The 19,818-nt window shown below is 37.3% G+C and overlaps 3 protein-coding genes across 3 annotated transcripts; all 3 read right to left on the minus strand.

Moving 5' to 3' along the window:
* Positions 1 to 2,127: 2,127 nt before the first annotated feature.
* Positions 2,128 to 4,193, minus strand: LOC134209128 (2',5'-phosphodiesterase 12). The gene is made up of 2 exons (XM_062685114.1): positions 2,957 to 4,193; positions 2,128 to 2,893 (listed from the first exon to the last, which is right to left on the minus strand). The coding sequence occupies exons 1-2, from the start codon at positions 4,189 to 4,191 to the stop codon at positions 2,209 to 2,211; spliced, it is 1,920 nt and encodes a 639-aa protein (XP_062541098.1). The 5' UTR covers positions 4,192 to 4,193; the 3' UTR covers positions 2,128 to 2,208.
* A 1,382-nt stretch (positions 4,194 to 5,575) lies between these two features.
* Positions 5,576 to 19,551, minus strand: LOC134206824 (uncharacterized). Its single transcript, XM_062682555.1, has 7 exons — positions 18,858 to 19,551; positions 7,760 to 7,920; positions 7,435 to 7,689; positions 6,661 to 6,996; positions 6,486 to 6,600; positions 6,295 to 6,419; positions 5,576 to 5,965 (listed from the first exon to the last, which is right to left on the minus strand). Exons 1-7 carry the CDS (start codon positions 18,907 to 18,909, stop codon positions 5,576 to 5,578), a joined length of 1,434 nt encoding a protein of 477 aa, XP_062538539.1. The 5' UTR covers positions 18,910 to 19,551.
* LOC134218467 (uncharacterized) lies at positions 8,949 to 10,822 on the minus strand. Its single transcript, XM_062697483.1, has 3 exons — positions 9,951 to 10,822; positions 9,170 to 9,747; positions 8,949 to 8,975 (listed from the first exon to the last, which is right to left on the minus strand). Exons 1-3 carry the CDS (start codon positions 10,801 to 10,803, stop codon positions 8,949 to 8,951), a joined length of 1,458 nt encoding a protein of 485 aa, XP_062553467.1. The 5' UTR covers positions 10,804 to 10,822.
* Positions 19,552 to 19,818: the final 267 nt, after the last annotated feature.

Genomic DNA, 19,818 nt, shown 5'->3' on the forward strand with positions numbered 1-19,818 from the left:
GAATCCGATAATGAAAGAATACGGACTGATTTTACGGCGACGACTCTTAGCGCGAAACAACGGACACGAATAGGAACATGGCACGTATTAACCCTAGCCCAGCAGGGTAAATTGGCACAACTTGCCAATGAGGCACGCCGCATGAAGCTTGGGATCGTGAGGCTGAGTGAAGTCTGAACTTTAGAGAACACAGAACGCCGTTGGGACAAGGTTCACTGTACTCTGATTTACGAGGTGAACACGCTCCCCGGCATCGCGGAGTTGGCTTCCTACTAAAGGCTCAGGCACACTCTGTGCTTATGAAGTGGAAACCTATAAGTGAAAGTATAATCGTTGCCAGATTTAGAACACGGGTCCGAAACCTTACTATAATCCAATGTTATGCGCCAACCGATCTGCAAGACAAAGTGAACTTCTACAGTCAACTCAATGCCTTCGTAGATAGAATTCCAAAGGGTGATATCAAGATCTGTTTGGGCGACTTCAAAGCGAAGATCGGATCTGACAACTCGAACCATGAGCGCATTATGGGACACCATGGTCTCGGAGAAATGAGCGAAAACGAAGAGCTGTTCGCAGAATTTTGTGGTAATGACGACATGGTGATCGGGGGATCGTTCTTCCCTCATCGACCGGTTCACAAGGTCACGTGGGTCTCCCGTGACGGCTTTACAGAAAATTAAATCGACCACATCTGCATCAGTCGAAAATGGAAACGGAGCCTTCTTGATGTACGGAATAAACGTAGTACCGATATCGCGTCTGATCATCACCTCCTCATTGGCGAAATACGCCTGCGAATTGCACGGATTCGTCGGCAGGAGGAGAGAGTTGGACGACGGTTCAACACACGCCGACTGGAAGATGCCACGGTAAAACGGTCTTTTGTTGATGAACTGGAGATGCGTAATGCAGATATTCCGGAAGGTGGCAGCGTGGAAGACCGCCATCAAGAATGCCTTCATCGCCACCAGCGAGAACAATCTGGGCGAACTGCGCACCCAGAGAAAACAATGGATCACCGATGAGACCTTGAGGAAAATAGAGGAGCGAAAAGAAGTCAAAGCTGCGATAGAGCGATCAAAAACCAGAGGACCCAAAGTCTCACGACGCTTAAGCGGGGCGAAGATGAATGCAACGATGCCTGTAAAAGACGCGAATGATCAGTTATTGACTGACCCAACTGACCAGCTGAAACGCTGGTTCGAGCACTTTGAACAACTTTTTCAAGTGCCAGCCAGGCCACCACCACCTCGGCATGATCTGCCTAGGATCCGACGTATAACACGCGTCAATACCGAAGCTCCATCACTGCTAGAGATTCAAACAGCCATCCAAAGCATGAAATCGAATAAAGCCCCAGGGGTCGATCGCATATCAGCCGAGATGCTCAAAGCTGACCCCATTACATCCGCTCAACTACTGCATCGTTTATTTCGTAATATCTGGGACACCGCAACTTTCCCGGTCGACTGGATGCAAAGTATCTTAGTGAAGGTATCCAAAAAGAGTGACCTGACTGTATGCGATAACTGGCGAGGCATTATGTTGCTGTGTACCGTTCTCAAAGTTCTATGCAAAGTTATCCTAGCCCGTATTCAGGAGAAGATCGATGCGACTCTCCGGCGTCAGCAGACCGGATTCCGTGCCGGAAGATCCATTGTGGACCATATTGTCACGCTCCGTATCATTCTTGAGCAGGTCAACGAATTCCAAGAGTCCCTTTAGTTGGTATTCATTGCATACGAAAAAGCTTTTGACCGTCTCAATCACGAGAATATGTGGGGCGCCCTGAGACGCACAGTACGAGGCCTTTTCGTGTAGAGTGCTGCACAATGGGGTCTTGTCCGACCCTATTCGGGTCGTAGCTGGTGTGAGGCAAGAATGTATTCTGTCACCGTTACTGTTCCTCATCGTAATCGACGAGATTCTGGTAGGTACGATTGACCGTGAACCAAACCGTGACCTGTTACGGCAGCCTATAACACCCTCCTGACAATAATAGAACAAAACCTGCCAAAGCCGTCATTTCCCCTAGGTATTTATTTTACATCATATTTTTTATTTAGGATTTTTTTTCTCTTGTGGTTTTATCAACACTATTGTTTCCACTAAACACGCTTTAAATTAGATTTAAAATCATTAGATGATTGCTCTTAATACAAATTTACTATATGTAGTAAATACAATTAAAGCTATTTTTGTTCATCACGATTTGTTACTCCATTCAAGACTAGCCACCAATGCAATATGATCCGATGGAAGTACCGGTGATGGAATTGCATCGTACGCCATTAGTTCCTCCTCACTGGGAAGGGGCACCACATCGTTCACCTTCAATGCATCACTCTGATAGTAGATATAATCGATGCACGCTTTAAATCCAACGGTGTAATTGGTATATTTTGGACATCCGCAAGCTGATTTGAACCAAAATGGTTGCGAAAGAGTCACACCGCGAACTGCTTCTTCCTCGTTACTCAACCAATCCGCCAGTTCATCGCCGACAAACCGTTCCGTCATTAAACGGTACATCCCACATTCCGGCACGCTGTTGAAATCTCCGCAGAATACGATTGCAAAATCGTTTCTATCTAAACTCATTTCTCGTTCATACTTTTCATACAGGTCTCGTATGTAAAGCATTGAAAACCCACCCTGCAGAAGCCGTATGTGATCTGCGTCAGGATGGAAATAAAAGTGGGTGTTAGCTACCAGCAAATGCTTCTTGGGCACCGAACGGGAACGCAGCAGGGTCGCTTGGATAGCCGTTGATCGATCTTTGATTCGAACTGCTAGCTTTTCATTGTTTTTTATTTGATTCCAAAGACATTGAAACGCAGGAGCGGATTCCAAATTTTCGCCGAATGTAATGCCTTGTCGATCCAATTCTCTAAAAGTAATTGTAAAAGTTAATATTTTAGAAATATTACGATGATTTACATACAAAACTTACTGAAACCGTTGCGCATTATAAAATGTCGCTAAACCTTCTGCAGTTTTTCCTTTTGCTTTAAAGTGTCCTTCGAAGCTGAACAAACGTAGTACAGTTGTGAGATCGAAATCATAGATTTTACTATCGACTTCTTGCAGACAAATAATGTCCGCGTTGTATCCAAGAATTTCCTTGATGAACAGCTGCTTCCGGTAGTCTATATGTAGTGCATAATTGGGGCAGTACCCGAACAACTCATTTCTACTATAATCACTGTCCGCGTATAGATCCGCCAGGATATTGTAAGTAACTACTCGAAATTGATAATCGTTCGCCAATTTGTTTTGCGTAAATAGATGACGAATTTCGAACGGGCATTGTCCGGGTCCCGCTTGGACTACGCAAGAGGAAATTATCTCCGCCGATGGTCCAACTTTAATAGGATTTCCCGGAGTACAAACCGCTTTGAGGTGACACCCCACATCTTCCAGCTTGGCCATGTATGAAAACCCACTTCCTACCAGAGTCCATTCAATTTGCTGATTGTTGTTCGACTTGGGCATTTCTCCCCGGTACCATTGGAATTCGGACTGACCCAACTCAGCAAACAACAGTTCCAGCTTAGAAGGATACACGTAAAATCCCGCCAAAATAGATTGAGGTAGATGAATGGCCTGAACAACAGGCGAATTGAAGTCTATCCGGAAATCATCATCCATAATTTTCAGCAAGATGTTTTCCTCGTCTTGGATCTTGTTCAACAGATCCGAAATTGCTATGTTGCCAACATCCTTTCCATTCTTCACGTCAAACAATCGAACGCTTACATTCGGCACATCTTGCATTTCTTGAGCGCTTCCGGTTTCCGTTTTACTTTTCTTCTTTCTGTTGTACTTTTTCTTCACTTCCTTCTCGATATTGGTTCGCATCCTTTCAAGGCTGGCATCGATATTCTCCGTGACGTTCCGCGAGAAGTTGAACACCTTGTCGATCCGATAACGTTCGCTGGACAGATGGAAACAGATTGCGCATTGCTCTTCGTTGGGCAGCTGGCGGAAGTAGGCTACGTTCATCCTATGGCGATGGCGTAATACGAAATTAGTAGATCCCGACCGCGTGACTGACGAATTTAACAAGGCAGACACTATTTTCGGACGACGGAATAGCGAACTGATGATTGAACCTTTACGAATGCCTAAACTTGGCAGAAATGAGAAAAACATTTTGAAGTTTTCTGGGTGAGTGGTGAGTTCCATCCAGCTTATAAACGTCAACAACCAATGAGAATAAATAGAAGGTGAGGAAGAAGACCAAATGCGAGTGATTAGTGGATGATGAAAAATATAAACAGCAAATGGTGACGTATTGTGTATCCGGATTAAATTTATACCGCTTTTTATACCGAAGTTGGATTTTTCTCCAGATACAGGCAACTTTCCCAACTTCGGAAGTAGTGCGCTGGATTCGCCTAAAGATGCGCTAAACAACGCATCAATTAGTTTGACAAATAAAACTTCGGAAGAAAGTTCGATTCGGAAGTCCCGACTTCCGAATTCTAACTTGGTGCTACGCCGACAATACATATTTGCACGGCTTCTTATGGGAGCTCGTTCGAATGTACTAGTGAAAGATTTTCCGCCATACACAAAAGGCACGCACACAATATATTGATTTCCATACCTTAGTATTTATTTACACGGAAGAAACAAAGTACTCAAAATTAAGTATTTTTTAACTCAAAATTAGGTAACTTTAGTCGAATTGAAGAGATGGGTAAATTTGATTCCATGGATTAGGTGAATTTCACTCAATGACCAAGTACTTAATTGCCAACTTATTTTTGAGTAAAAGTGGACTTGCGTGTTTTTTAAAGTAATAAACGATCGTATATATTCTCATTTAATTTTACAATATATGACTGAATAATTCTCAAGTATAGAGTATTTCGTTCAAATGTTTTAATTTTTATCAGTCAATGATTAGGCACATGTTCTTCCACTCTCGCTTCCAATACTCAATAAACCCAAATTTACGTTTAAATCACTCAATCTGTTGCTATGCACGGAAGAATCAAAGTACCCAAAATTGAGTACAGTTCACCCAACTATAGAGTTCCGTACGGGAAGCCAAATTTGAGTATATGCTATAGAACTCAAATTTGAGTACCTGTAGCTAAAGTCTGTGGTGGGTAAATTTTACCTAATGCTACAAAACCTGTGCAAACCCAAAAATGAGTAGTTTTCAGTGCGGAAAATCAGAGAAATGTAAATAAAACCTTTAAAAATAAAAACTACTTTTTCGTGATAATACAATAAAAAGCAATTTCGTTTAATTTTTTTTATTTCTGCTGTTTATAACAATAACGACAATAATATTATATTTCATGGTATTTTGCCATTCATTTATTCTCAGGAATATTATTTTGTATAATAATCTGTGATTCATCAATCAAATAATAAAAGTATGCAAACGATTTTGCATGGTTACCAAACTTACGTACACGAAAAGGTAAAACTTATTGCATGTATAAAACTTAACTATTAGAATTCAATATTTAAATCCGATTTACAATGATTGATTATCGATATAATCATCAGTGATACTCAATCAATCACATAAAGAAATAAAATTCGTCTGGAATCAGACGTAAATTGATGAGCGATGGATATTGTTTAGCGTGTTTCGTCTGTTCCTGCCCTTATTCCTTGAAGACGTCAATTTCCTCAAGCCTTTTGCCAAGTTTTGGACGGTTTGGCTGCAAGCGTTCTGAACACTCTTAAAAATTCGAAAGCAAATCAAAGAGTGAACATTTCGTAGTAGAACGGGTACGGGGATTCCAAATACATCGAACATTTTAAAAAAAACGTCGACAGCTTGACAAGCCGAATCGCTACAGGGGATTACATATCCATGGCACTGAATATAATATGGACCATGTTGAAAACGTTCGGCAATGCATACAATATGTGGCAGCAAATCCCTTGTAGCATGCTTCCGCAGCGCCTCAACATCAGTATCGCCTTCATTGCACTGTGGAAAAGAAGAAACCAAATAAAACACGTGGAAAGGATTATATCATCATTTATAAAACAATTAAACAAACATAAAAAATAAAACAAATTGTTCATTTTCTATTTGAAGGTATTAACACAGACAAACAGACGTAGTAGCTAGAGCAGTTTTCTGAAAATCCATCGCTAGCTCTATCACCATTTTGTGTGCATGCTGTATGAGAATTTCTTTAGTGTTACGTTAGTTTGTCTGTGCTATTAAGGTTTTCTTGTTTCTGTACGAAGGCTATCATCGATACCGTTTGCTATGAATATGTTTACATATGTGAGCTTATAAGCTAAAGTTACCTTAATCCATCTTATTAAGGGCAAAGCAATTTCCTCATCAGGCTGCATGAGTTGTTCTTCGGCCTTCCGTTTGATGCCCCTGTTTGTCAACGACTTGAAAATTCGAAGTAATCCTTTGACGTACGCTAAAATATAAAAAATATAGTTATGATTAAACTAAATAATGATGAAGAATGATTATGATGACATACGATCTTGCACGTTGTTCCAGTTATATTTGTCTAATATGATTCCTGTTCGTAGGAATTGCTCCAGTTCTTTGTCTTGATGGCGATTCGGCTTCAATTGATCGAATGTTTGCTGGACCTGAGAATACCAAAATTATCCGTATTAAATTATATATTAGTGTAAGCTTCAGACTCTTACCAAAAGACCATTATATGCCACTAAAAGTGGAAATGTTCTTAGTATTTCCTGCATTTTATTCTCCTTCAATGTTTCCAAAAGCCAATTATGCAGCGGAAAACATTGCCTCATGGTTTCGCAAATATGGCGAGCATTGTGTGGAGTAGGACTAACTGCTGAAATACCCAAAGCAAGGTCCTTTATTTGTTCAGGGACTTCAGTGCATTTTGTAGTCATCGTTCTACGGAATAATCTTTTTTCAGGGAGTACATCCTTTCTCATATTACCAACACGGGTCTCAATAATGCCGGTGTGACATCCAAATTGACTACCTCCATGCTTCCAGAAGAAGAATGACTGAAAATGTTAATTATGAAATGGTTAATTATTGCAGTTGCAAAACATAGGAAATACATTTTATATCTAAAAGCATAAAAGACGATAAAATGAAACAACAGATTTGTCAAGAAAGATCAGTTGTATCTTGGTCGCTCTAAAACTCTCTAAAATAAATACTTTTCTATTGTACCACGAATAGCGAAAAATTGTCTCCACTATTATACTAGGGAGCATCCATAAATTACGTAACGCTTATAGGGGAGAGAGGGGTTCCCCGAAGTGCGACAATCCATACAAAAATTTTAAATGATTCATACAAAAAGTGTGACATAGAGGAAGGGGCGGTTGAAAATGGCCAATTTTGGCGTTACGTAATTAATGGATCTTCCCCTAGGTGAATGTATTTGCTGTTTTTCGTTAAAGAAATTGCTCTCATACCATAATATAAATACATACCTCAGCTGGAGCGTCTTCATTCATTCGCGTTGCATGCAGAAAAGGAAACTCCTGAAGTATTTTCTCTGCGAGTTGTTGCTTTTCTTGCCAGGACGGATATTTTGACTTCTTGATGATTCGGTCCTCGAAAAAGTGTGTAGTGAGGATGCGATTCATATGAAGCAAGCTTTTATGATCAGGTATCAGCTCATAATCCAAGTAGCGGTGTATGATCTTTTGGAACTTGGGTTCCTTCTCAAGAATTGAACGTATTGTCTACAAAAAGAATGAACAGTTCATATTGTTAATAGACGATTTTAATTAATTGAAATCTATTGATACTTACTAATTCCGAGTGTTCATCATTTGTTTGGTCTTCCTCTTCGTAATCATCTATCATTGCGATGTATTTTAGAATCATCTTTATAGGCCCTTTCTCAATAATTCCCATATCAGTTAAATCTTTTTCGTTCAGATCACGTAGAATTTCATCGCTGACACGATGCGCTGAAATAAAATTGAAGTGAAAATGGTGAACAAGGATCGCGTTTAAGATAATTGAATATGATTCGATTTTTGAATATCAATCAGATAATCAATATAACGAAGGATGCAATAGCTCCATGGAATTAGGGGAGAAGGAGTAGGTAGATAGATGAACCGAAGTATAAAATAAGTAGGCTCACCATAGGGATATGATTTTGTTGGTTTGAAATAATATACACAAGGGTAATGGCACGTTTTTTCGACAGGGATTCAATTTCTGGCACAGGATCAATAGCAAAAGAAATTATTCAGTCAGATGTTAAACATAATCATGCTAGTAATTATCTAGGAGAAACAAAACTTAATTGTCAATTAAATGGGTTTTCGGCAGAGGAGTGTGTGGAAGCACGAAGTATCGGAAATACATGTTGTACCCTTTACATTGTGTTTTAACATTTTATTCTAAAATATTTTCATAAAAACTCCACTTCCTGGTATAAAGCTATTCGTCATTGTACTTGAGGCTTATATAATAGTGATCGTCGAATTTGTTACGAAACTGCCATAAACTGTATACTTTTCTCGTTAGCAACTTATTTATACAAATTCGTAGAATATTTTGTGTTACAACTACTTCGTATGCTAAACAATTATTATTCAACTCAATTATATTTAATTCTTGGATGACACATGAAATGTTACTATTAAAGTTCACTGTGTACAAAAGTATGCCATAGAAATATTTGGAACAGTTTTCATATTTTACAACAAAACCTGGACGGAACTCAGTGCTATTAATTTTAAATTGTGAGATCACTTTTATGTCATTGGGCATGTCAAACAACAAACCAGCAGTATCTATAGTAGACTTCTCAGTGGTTGCGGACGAAATAATGTTTATTTCATCAATATCATACTTATGGTTAACGATCTTGTAAGCTTGCTTCAAGGCCACTCGTTTAGTTAAACTCAAAGTTAAATTTTGGAAATTTCCGCACGTTTTCGCTTGACCCTTTGATTCTTTGAACTTCGATTCAAATTGCATGCAGCTATAATAATAAATTGGACCATTCTCCCTACAAGATTGTGGATAGTGTGCTATGTGGTGAATTTTATTAATGGGCCTACTTTCCGGAAAGCAATGCTTGAAATAAATGTGGAATTTAGCAATTTCTTCTTCGAGTTCGTTTATCATTTCCAAAGAAATGTTGTTGGAAAAACAGATAAAACAAATTTTTAACAAAGAACCAATGATATTTGCAAAATCTACTTTTGTTGTCAAAATATCGTGGAAAATAAACGGGAAGCTTCTCAACAGCAACCAGCTTTGGGCTGCTGATTGGCTTATTGTGTTTCCTTTAGTCTTCAAATTTTTGATTGTGAAATTAGGCGATGGCTTATCACGAACTTCAGTTTCACCGTAATCAAATTCATCAAGCATGCGATTTACATCACTGACTGTTAGAGACTTGGAATCGTACACAATATATATAACAATCTTCTTTATCACCATCGGAAGAATTCCTTCCAAAATGTCATGCATAGGGTCAAATACGTGGTTATTTGGCCATCGAAAATATAGTAGCTCGTGTAAAACACAATCTTGTTTTACGCCACATTGTGAGGCAGTTATCTCGTTGTTATTAACAGCTTCTAGGTCGTTTTTGACACTTTGTGCTGTTCGATGAGGAAAATTATCTCCAAAATTTCCATTTTGCAAATCAGCTCGTGTGATCATACAAGCTCTGCAGAAGTAATTGGCTGAAGGTCCCAATAGCCCATACAAGTCATGTATGGCAAGAGTGTCACCCAACACATTCACCAACGTTGCACGTAGTGTGTAAATACCTAAAATAGAAACAACTCATAAATAAACAAATCTTTTTTGTTTAACAGGGAGGTAATTATTTCATGTGCACATTAAAATATAATTATCTCCCTTGATTTTAGTGAAAATTCCAAGCAAAAACCTCAAAAGACCTCCGAGATACATTATTTTTAACATTAAGAATTCGTCTCGGGTATTTAAATTTGAAAATACATATACTAACCTGAATCAAATTTAATCTGAACACCTTCTTTACTTTCCAGCTTCAACAGATCGCCAATTAATGGCTGAAACACTTTCTTGTATCCATATTTCTTCAGCACACTGGATTTTACCATTAGAACGACGTAAACACGCTCCAAAGACGAATTGAGACGAGAATCAATGTTTTGCAACTTTATGCAAACATTTGTTAATTTGTTGTTGCCTTTCCTGGATCCTAATGGATTTGCATACTCTCCTTCGTCTATATGAAATGATAGACGCAAAGCACAAGGGTGCTCATTGAGAAAAGTATTCAGCGAAAATTGACGACCATCCTGAAAAGTACGTATAGTCTCATCTTTCCGAGGAGCTTCGTTTTCAACCATGTCACGGGCCTCCGGATTACTCATTATCAAACGTATTGTATCTATCGGAGATATGTAGTGACAAACGTCTTTCTTAACCTTAACTTTTTGGCTAAATTGGTTTCGCTTGATCCTGTTTTGAAATTTCTTGCCTCGGCTAGGGTGCAACAGTACGCGATGAATAATCTTTCTCTTTCCTAGAAGAATTTCTACGGGTTCCGGAATTAGGCATTTCGCTCTTGATCCGATGTATACAATGTTATCCTTATGAGTTTGTACATCGGCAGTAATATTTGGAACATGCAAATTATTGATCAGCTTTATTGTATCAACGTCATCCAGAGAAAGATTTTTTGTGGTGATGAATGTTTTAATCACAGACATTGAATATCTTTGAGTCCAACTCAACAGCGATGAAATACTGTTTATAAACACCTGAACTTTTGTTTCCGGTAGTGCAAGGTCACATCTTAGTTCAGTAATGAGATCAGCAACAAGTGAACGCATTTTGTGTATCGAAACTGGATCTTCGTAAAAATATGGATTATCAATTGTTGCATATCTGTCTACATCATCCATAACGACAGCTTCCTTTCCATCTTACAAAGTGAAAGGTATTGCTTCACCCTCGTTTTCACAAGGTAATTCAGCATGATTGGCTTCAACATGTTTTTTAAAATCTGGAAAATACCAATATAATGACCTGCACACTGAACACTTGAAAGGAATGTTAGCCTTTTGACTGGTACTGATCTTATGCACATTTTTAAAGTGAGATTTCATTTCATTTATGTCGTTAAGTATTTATCGCATTGATAAACGTGACATTGCAGGTCTGTAAATGATAAGTTTGAATCAAAAAGTTAACATTCTGAAATCAATAAAATACGGTAGACATCATTGAACTAATAATTACTGATGTTGGAGATATAAATAAGTAAACAATATTAGAATAACCACTTCGAATATAATATAACACACTGATTACAGGTTACCGATAGATCTGATAGGCTTGAAGGTACGAGAAAGATAATGACGTATTTTTAAAACCGGATATGGGACCCAGGTATATTTACCCGGTTTTAATTTATTAATCTACCGGTTACCTGAACTTTCACAGCTTTTTGAATAGCACCTGAGTATTCTTTGATTTTTTCGTGGGTTTAACTCATGGATTCATGGGTGCTAAAGGTCTCAATCGACTAAAACAAAACCATATATAAAATATCTGAGGGACATTGAAATACTGGCCATAATTTACGAATAAAAGTGTAATTTATGAAACATTTAATAAAGCGTCATATCACTCTGCTCGCGGAATAGTTAATCCAATTTCCATTCGCATTGTGATTATCCGCAAATAATCACTGCCATCATACCTATATTTGTCCCATGTTTGCTGGGATGTCCTATGTATATGGGACAGTGATGCGTATAACGGCAGATCAAGTTTTCAAAAACTATTTTCACTACAGTCGATTGTGCAACATTCTGATGGTAGGATAAAGACTGGTATTTCCGGCACAGGCTCAAACACCAAACGTAAGAATACTATTCTGCCACAAATCCACCGTGTGTGCTTATTAGAGCTGTTAACTGAATTAGAGCTAATTAACTGAAATTCGGTACAATTTCCGATTCGAAGAAAGTATTGAACCGTAATAACCTGCCGGAAACCCTTATGGTACCCTATGTCTGCAGGTCGATAGCGGCAGTTTTTTTCTTGGTTCATCTTGTCCGCTACAATTTTGCGCTGGTAGTCAATTAGAGCATACCTAGTAATTAGTTTGATTACCTAGTAATTTTAGTAATTGAGTAATTTACGGAAACAGTCCAAGCCCAGAACCCAATAAAATGGAACGGCGACAGTAAAGGCTGGTTTACAGTTAAGAAAACGTGCTACGGAATTTGTTCCCTCATGTATTTTTTAAAAAAGGAGGGTGTAGTGAATATAATGGATTCATGAAACTAATTCGCTGAGCAAGTAAATGTTTGCAAAAATAAATATGATAAATAAAGTAGAAATTATTTTACTGAATAATCTATTCGAATGAGCGCCCAATTTTCTCAGACCAATAATGATTGTCAATGAGGCATTATTCCGAACTGTTCTCAATGACGATGCGCTGTAAAAGCTTCACCGAAATATCTATGTGTGTCAAAGAAGAAAGAATACTTAGACTGCACGTGTAGGTATGAGTGAGTCAAGGAGAGAAAACGAGCTGTTGATTGCCGGGGATTATGGAGTTTAAAAGTAGGAGATAGGAGGAAAACGAAAATAGCGAGAGCTTGCGTTTGAGAGTGTGTATGTGAGTGAATGAGTTTGATCCGGGCTGAAGAATAACAATCTTCAATTGCCTGGTCATTCTGTGAACGATCTTTGGAGCGAACTGACGCGGATTAAATTTGTTTTCCGTTTGTGTTTTCGCGGATACGACATGACGCGGTCGGTAGTGAACATTGTTGCGTTGTACGCCAGGTAAGAAAAATAGTGTAAAGAATATTATTATACGTGCAGGACGGGTGGGTACCTGCACGTAAACAAAATAGTAGTTTGTGCAACAAGTTGCAAAAAGATGATTTTTTCAGCACGAGTTGTACGTTTATCCAACGAGGCTTGCCGAGTTGGATAAATACTACGAGTGCTGAAAAAATCGAGTTTTGCAACGAGTAGCACACGCTATTTTTTGCAATGACGAAAAATGGGCTTCAATATGGTAAATTTGTAGCAAACAAACTGATTTACTCCATATGATCATTTTCACCAAATAAATCATGTTACTGCAGAGAACAATCATATTCCATGCTGTCGTGCTACATTGCATAGGTCGACAAGCCTTGAAGTGATAGATGAACTTGCCTTTAGAAAATTCTGATGTCATAGCCATCAAAATATTTCATTTATTACGCGACGCAGAGAATACACTATTTGATCACTTACTCAAACTTGATCAGCAAAATGTAGTCATGTAATTACTGTTCTGATGTTGGTTTTTCATTATAGCATCCAAATGAGTGCTATAATGGATTTTATGCAACCCATTTGAGTTGCATAATGGTCATTAAAGCACCCATTTGGTTGGTATGGAAAAGTAGGCCGTTTTATCACTCAATGACGGACTGTAAACCAGGTATTATGATCAGGAATTGCAAAAAGCCAATTATGTTACTGAAGTAAAAAAAACACCATAAATGAAAATTCAATCATTTGAATTGCATGCAGGACGGGTGGGTACCTGCATGCCAATGAAAGCAAATGTGAAAAAATGTGCGGACGAGTGGGTACCGGCACGATTGATAAAAAAATTCCAATGAAAGTTATGTAATGTGAAAAAAAGTGCGGACGAGTGGGTACACGATTGATAGAAAAAAAATACAACTAACAATGACGGTAATGTAGAATGCTTTTAAAAAAATATATAACGAAAAACATAAGATTGAAATGCAGTATCGGTTATAAAGGTAACAGAAGTTGAAATTAAATGTTGCGGTAGTTAACTAAAATGAAAGTGTTGCATGAAATAAAATAAACAATATTAACCTGTATTATGAAATAAAATTAAATATTCATGTAAAAATGTAGGTGTACGGAAAGTCATTCATGACAAAAGATGATTAATACTAGTTTCTAAATGATGAACAAAACTCAGCCTTGAACTGCCTTTGGATTCGATGTGGATACTAATTTGAGTAACTGATCCAAAACTAGCTAAAAGAAGCAATTTCAAATTCTTTTGCATACCTATTTGACTGCAATTATGATTTAGATTTAGATCGGATTTGAATTTGATTTGGATTGAATAAATTGGAATCAAAATCAGTTGAAGGTAAGAACTAAATTTAGTTCTCGAATTGTTATGCAAAACTGGCAATTTTGTATAACATCTCGGGTATGGAGTAAATAAGCTGATGCAGACTCAAATTCCTGATGGAATAGAATGAATTCAGAGTGAGTTTAATTTGTTTCGATTTAAATTGGACGAGTCTTTAGTCTTGGACTGGATTAGGATAAGAATCACATGGGATATTGGATTTGTATCGAATTTTATGCAGATTAGTTTGGTTTGGATTTGATATGAATTAGATTTGGGATGGATTTGGATTGAGTTTGAGATTGAGTTTAGGATATGGAATTAGATGGGAATGGATTTAGATTTGATTTGGACTGGATTTAATTTGTTTGAATTGGATTTTGATTAACTTTGGATTTAATTTGGATTGGACTTGGAATGGATTTGAATTCGATTTGGATTTGATTGAATTCGATTTGGATTGGATTAGATTTGGATTGGATTTTAAGTAGATTGAAGTTAAATTGGATTGTATTAGGATTGGATTTACTTTCGATTTGGAATGATTAGATGATTTGGATTGGACTTGGAACGGATTTGAATTCGATTCGGATTGGGTTGAATTCGCATTGGATTAAGATTGGATTTGGATTGTAATGAGTTTAGATTGGATTTGTATTGGATTGGATTTAATTTAAATTTTGATTGATTTGGTTGAATTTGGTTCGAATTTTGATTAGACTAGAGTTCGGGTTGGATTTGGACAGGATTTAGATTCAATTTGGAATGGATTTGGATTGTACTTGAATTGGATTTGGATTTGATTTGGATTGAACTTGAATTGGATTCAAATTGGAGTTGGATTGTATTGGATTTGGATTGATTCGGACTAGATTGGGATTGAATTTTTATTGGACATGATTTGGACTTGGAGGTGTATTGGATTTGGATTGACTTGGACTAAATTGGGATTGAATTTTTATTGGATATGATTTGGACTTGGAGGTGTATTGGATTCGATTAAATTGGATTTGGATTGAATTCAGATTTGGATTTTGGGTTGATTGAAAATAAATTGGATTTGGATTTAGTTTGGATTGGATTTGGATAGGATTTGGAATTGGATTTAGATTGAATTTGATTGAATTAGGATTGGATTGGATTTTATTTCGATTTGGAATGATTTAGATTGAATTTGGATCGAAGTTGGGGTATATTGGTTTTAGATTTGATTTGGATTGAATTTGGATTGGAGTCGAATTGGGTTAGGATTGTATTTGAATGGACTTGGATTTTAGTTGGTTTTGATTTGGATTTGGATTAAATTTGAATGGAACTTAAATTGGATTTGGATTGAATTTTGATTGGATTTGGATTGGATTTGGATTTGGATTGGATTTGGATTTGGATTGGATTGGATTTGGATTGGATTTGGATTGGATTTGGATTTGGATTGGATTTGGATTGGATTTGGATTGGATTTGGATTGGATTTGGATTGGATTTAGATTGGATTTGGATTGGATTTGGATTGGATTTGGATTGGATTTAGATTTGATTTGGATTGGATTTGGATTGGATTTGGATTGGATCTGGACTGGATTTGGATTGGATTTGGATTGAATTTGGATTGGATTTGGATTTCATTTGGATTGGATTTAGATTGGATTTGGATTAAATTCGAATTGGATTTGGATTGAATTTGGATTTAGTTGGATTTGATTTGGATTGGATTGGAGTGGATTGGAATTTATGTGGAATTGGAATAAATTTGAAAGGGACTTAAATTAAATTTGTATTGAATTAGGATTGGATTGGATTTTATTTCGATTTGGATTTGATTTGCAATGAATTTTGATCGAATTTGGATTGGATTTGGATTGATTGGATTTTAGTTGGATTTGATTTGGATTGAATTTGGATTGGATTAAAGTGGATTGGATTAAATTTGAATTGGTCTTGAATTGGATTTGATTTGGATTAGATTAAGATTTTGGATTTGATTTGTATTGTATTATATTGGATTTGGGTTGAATTTTTATTGAATTTAGATTGGATTTCAATTAAATTTAATTGGATTTTAATTAAATTTGAGTGTGATTCTGTTTGGATCGACGATGAAGTCTCAACTATTTTTGAAAAATCACTTTAATAAAGCATACAAAAATTGATTGGAGTTAAATTATATTTGAATTGGTTTTGGATTTGATTAGGAATGGATTTGCATTGAACCACAGACAAACAGACATAACACTCGTCAAATTTCCATCGTTCACTGATTTACTGGTCAATTTAAAGAATCATTAGTTGGCCAATCGGTCACTAGTGGTGCGCGCATCGGATTTGCTTGAGTTTGACATTTGCTCACTACCGCCATCTGGTTCGTGATTTGCCCAATTAACTGAAATCAACAGATGTCATTAGTGTTTAAATGACGATGAATTTGATGAGTGAATGTTCAATATGTTATGTCTGTTTGTATGTGATTGAACTTTGATTAAATTTGGACTCGATTGGATTGGGTTCAATTTAGTTTGGATTAAGATTTGGATTTTGATTGATCTTGGGCTGGATTTAAAATTGATTTGGATTGCCTTCGGATTGGATTTCGAATGAATTCGGATATAATTTAGATTGTATTTGAATTGGATTTGGATTCCATTTGGATTGGATTTGTGTTGAATTTAAATTGGATTGGAGGGAATATGGATTGAATTTTTATTGAATTGAAGTGAAATTGATTTAGATTAAATAAGGATTGGGTTAGAGTGGATTGAATTTAATTTGGATTTGGATTAAATTTGAATCGGACTTTGATTTGATTTGGATTGGATTCATATTGGATTTGGATTCAATTTGGAATGTATTTAAATTGGACTTGGATTGAATTTGGATTGTTTTTTATTGGATTTTATTTGTATTAGATTAAGTTTGATATTGGATTTGATTTGCATTTGATTGGATTTGTATTGGATTTGGATTGAATTTTGATTGAATGAGGATTGGATTTGGATTTTTATTGAATTTGCATTGGATTTTATTTGGATCGACGATGAACTCTCAATTATTTTTGAAAAATCACTTTAATAAAGCATTTGAAAAAATGGATTGGAGTTAAATTGGATTTGGATTGGATATGATTTGTATTGGATTCAGATTGTATTAAGATTGGACTGGATTTGGATTGGACTAGGATTGTATTTGAATGGAATTTCGATTGGACTTGCATTGTATTTGAATTGGATTGGACTAGGATTGTATTTGAGGGCCTTTCTTTGCCGTGCGGTAAGATGCGTTTCTACAAAACAATACCAATTTGAAGGTTCAATTATTGGTGCGGCCTAGGAAATTTGATCGAAATTCCTGATCATAGATGTAACATCTTATTAGTTTCATGGTATACGAATGGATCACAGGTAACAACTGCGAAATTACTTAATGAACACACAAACTGCGAATCGGCAATGTTTCAGTGGGGGATGAAATGCCAATAAGAAGAAGCATGATTGGGTTTTGATTGAATTTAGCTTAGAGTAAAATTGGATTTAGATTGAAACTGAATAAGATTTGATTTGGTTTGGATTAGATTTGGATTAAATTTTGATTGGATTTGTATCGGTTCGAGATTGGATTTGTGTTGGATTTGATTAGAATTCTATTAGGACTTAGTTCTAACATCCATTGCATCATGATTTTGTTGGAACTATGTTTGTGTTTTATTATAATGAAATTTAAAACAGATTCGGATGTTGTTCGAGCAGGATTTTTCTTGTATTTGACTACATTATTGGATTTAAATTGTTAATTTGATTTGAATTGGTTCTGTTTTGGATTTGAGATGGAATACATTGTTTTTTATAAAGAAAAACATGATTCGGCGCTAGGCTACATTGAACACATTCTCCACGCCATTAAACAAAAATCATAATGGTTTTTTGGACAGTTTTCCATTATCCTAATTCAAATTGTAGAGAAGGGGACGAATGTAGTGAATATAATGGATTCAAGAAACTAATTCGCTGAGCAAGTAAATGTTTGCAAAAATAAATATGATAAATAAAGTAGAAATTATTTTACTGAATAATCTATTCGAATGAGCGCCCAATTTTCTCAGACCAATAATGATTGTCAATGAGGCATTATTCGAACTGTTCTCAATGACGATGCGCTGCAAAAAGCTTCACCGAAATATCTATGTGTCGAAGAAGAAAGAATACTTAGACTGCACGTGTAGGTATGAGTGAGTCAAGGAGAGAAAACGAGCTGTTGATTGCCGGGGATTATGGAGTTTAAAAGTAGGAGATAGGAGGAAAACGAAAATAGCGAGAGCTTGCGTTTGAGAGTGTGTATGTGAGTGAATGAGTTTGATCCGGGCTGAAGAATAACAATCTTCAATTGCCTGGTCATTCTGTGAACGATCTTTGGAGCGAACTGACGCGGATTAAATTTGTTTTCCGTTTGTGTTTTCGCGGATACGACAGAGGGAAGCTTATTTTTCCGTTCCCAAAATCCCGTAATAAAATCCTTTAAAAATACATGGAGAACCAAATTCCGTGACACGTTTTTTCGAATTGTAAACCAGCCTTAATCCCATATTTTCTTTAAAACTCTGCCGTTACTTTCGTTGCTCTGCGCTATTGCGCTTGAGGCTTATCATTTAAGCAGTATGCGGCAACGAAACAATGTTAACTGTTGCGTTTACAAAACAACAATGTTGAGTTTACCATTAACCAGAACAATGTAGTAATTATAAGCAAAAAAATGTACTAACCGGTCAGTTTGGCGAAAATGTCGCCATCCACTTTTTTACGCAATCCCTCCATTTTTAGGCACACCAACGGTTCTAAGTTCCAACGATGGTTGATTTTTTTTCACTGGGAACAGGTAGAAAATTCTCCAGCTGTAACACAATCCTGCAGTCGTGAAAAGCGCTAATCTGAGGCCACCTGTCGGGAATGGTCGGGCAACACAGAATTGTACAGGCACGATTTCCACCGGTGCAACCTATTCGCAACGGTTGTAAAATTTACTGTTCCAAAGCCGCCGGATTAACACGACGAGGATCCAAGTTCCAGCGACGCGAGCGACGGTTATATTTTCCGACTGATAACAGGCCGGGAAGCTCCCTGCAATTGTCGGGAATTCTCCAGCGCTAGCGCAAGTTGTGAAATCCGCCAATCTAAAACCGCCTGTCGGGAATTGTCCGGAGATTGTGAAAATTGGACACACGACTTTCTCCAGTGCAACCTTTATGCAACGATCACTGCTTCAAAGCCGCCGGATTAACACACCAAGAATCCAAGTTCTAACGACATTTGAATTTTCCAACTGGGAACAGGCCGGGAAGCTTCCAGCAATCGTCGGGAAATCTCCAGCGTCTGCGCAATCCTTCTGTCGTGAAAGCCGCTAATATAAACCCGCCTGTCGGGAATGCTCATGCAGCAGAGATAGCGAAAATAGACAGATCCGATGTCCCCGAGCAACTTTCTCGCAACGGATATAAAATTCACTGGGAACAGGCCAGGAAGCTTCCAGCAATCGTCGGAAATCTCCAGCGTCTGCGCAATCTTTCTGTCGTGAAAGCCGCTAATATAAACCCGCCTGGCGGGAATGCTCATGCAGCAGAGATAGCGAAAATAGACAGATCCGATGTCCCCCGGAGCAACTTTCTCGCAACGGATATAAAATTCACTGTTCCAAAGCCGGCGAATTAACTCTCGCGATAGGAAACA

This window comes from Armigeres subalbatus, chromosome 1, assembly GCF_024139115.2.
Source record: "Armigeres subalbatus isolate Guangzhou_Male chromosome 1, GZ_Asu_2, whole genome shotgun sequence".
In the NCBI taxonomy this organism is placed as follows: domain Eukaryota; kingdom Metazoa; phylum Arthropoda; class Insecta; order Diptera; family Culicidae; genus Armigeres; species Armigeres subalbatus.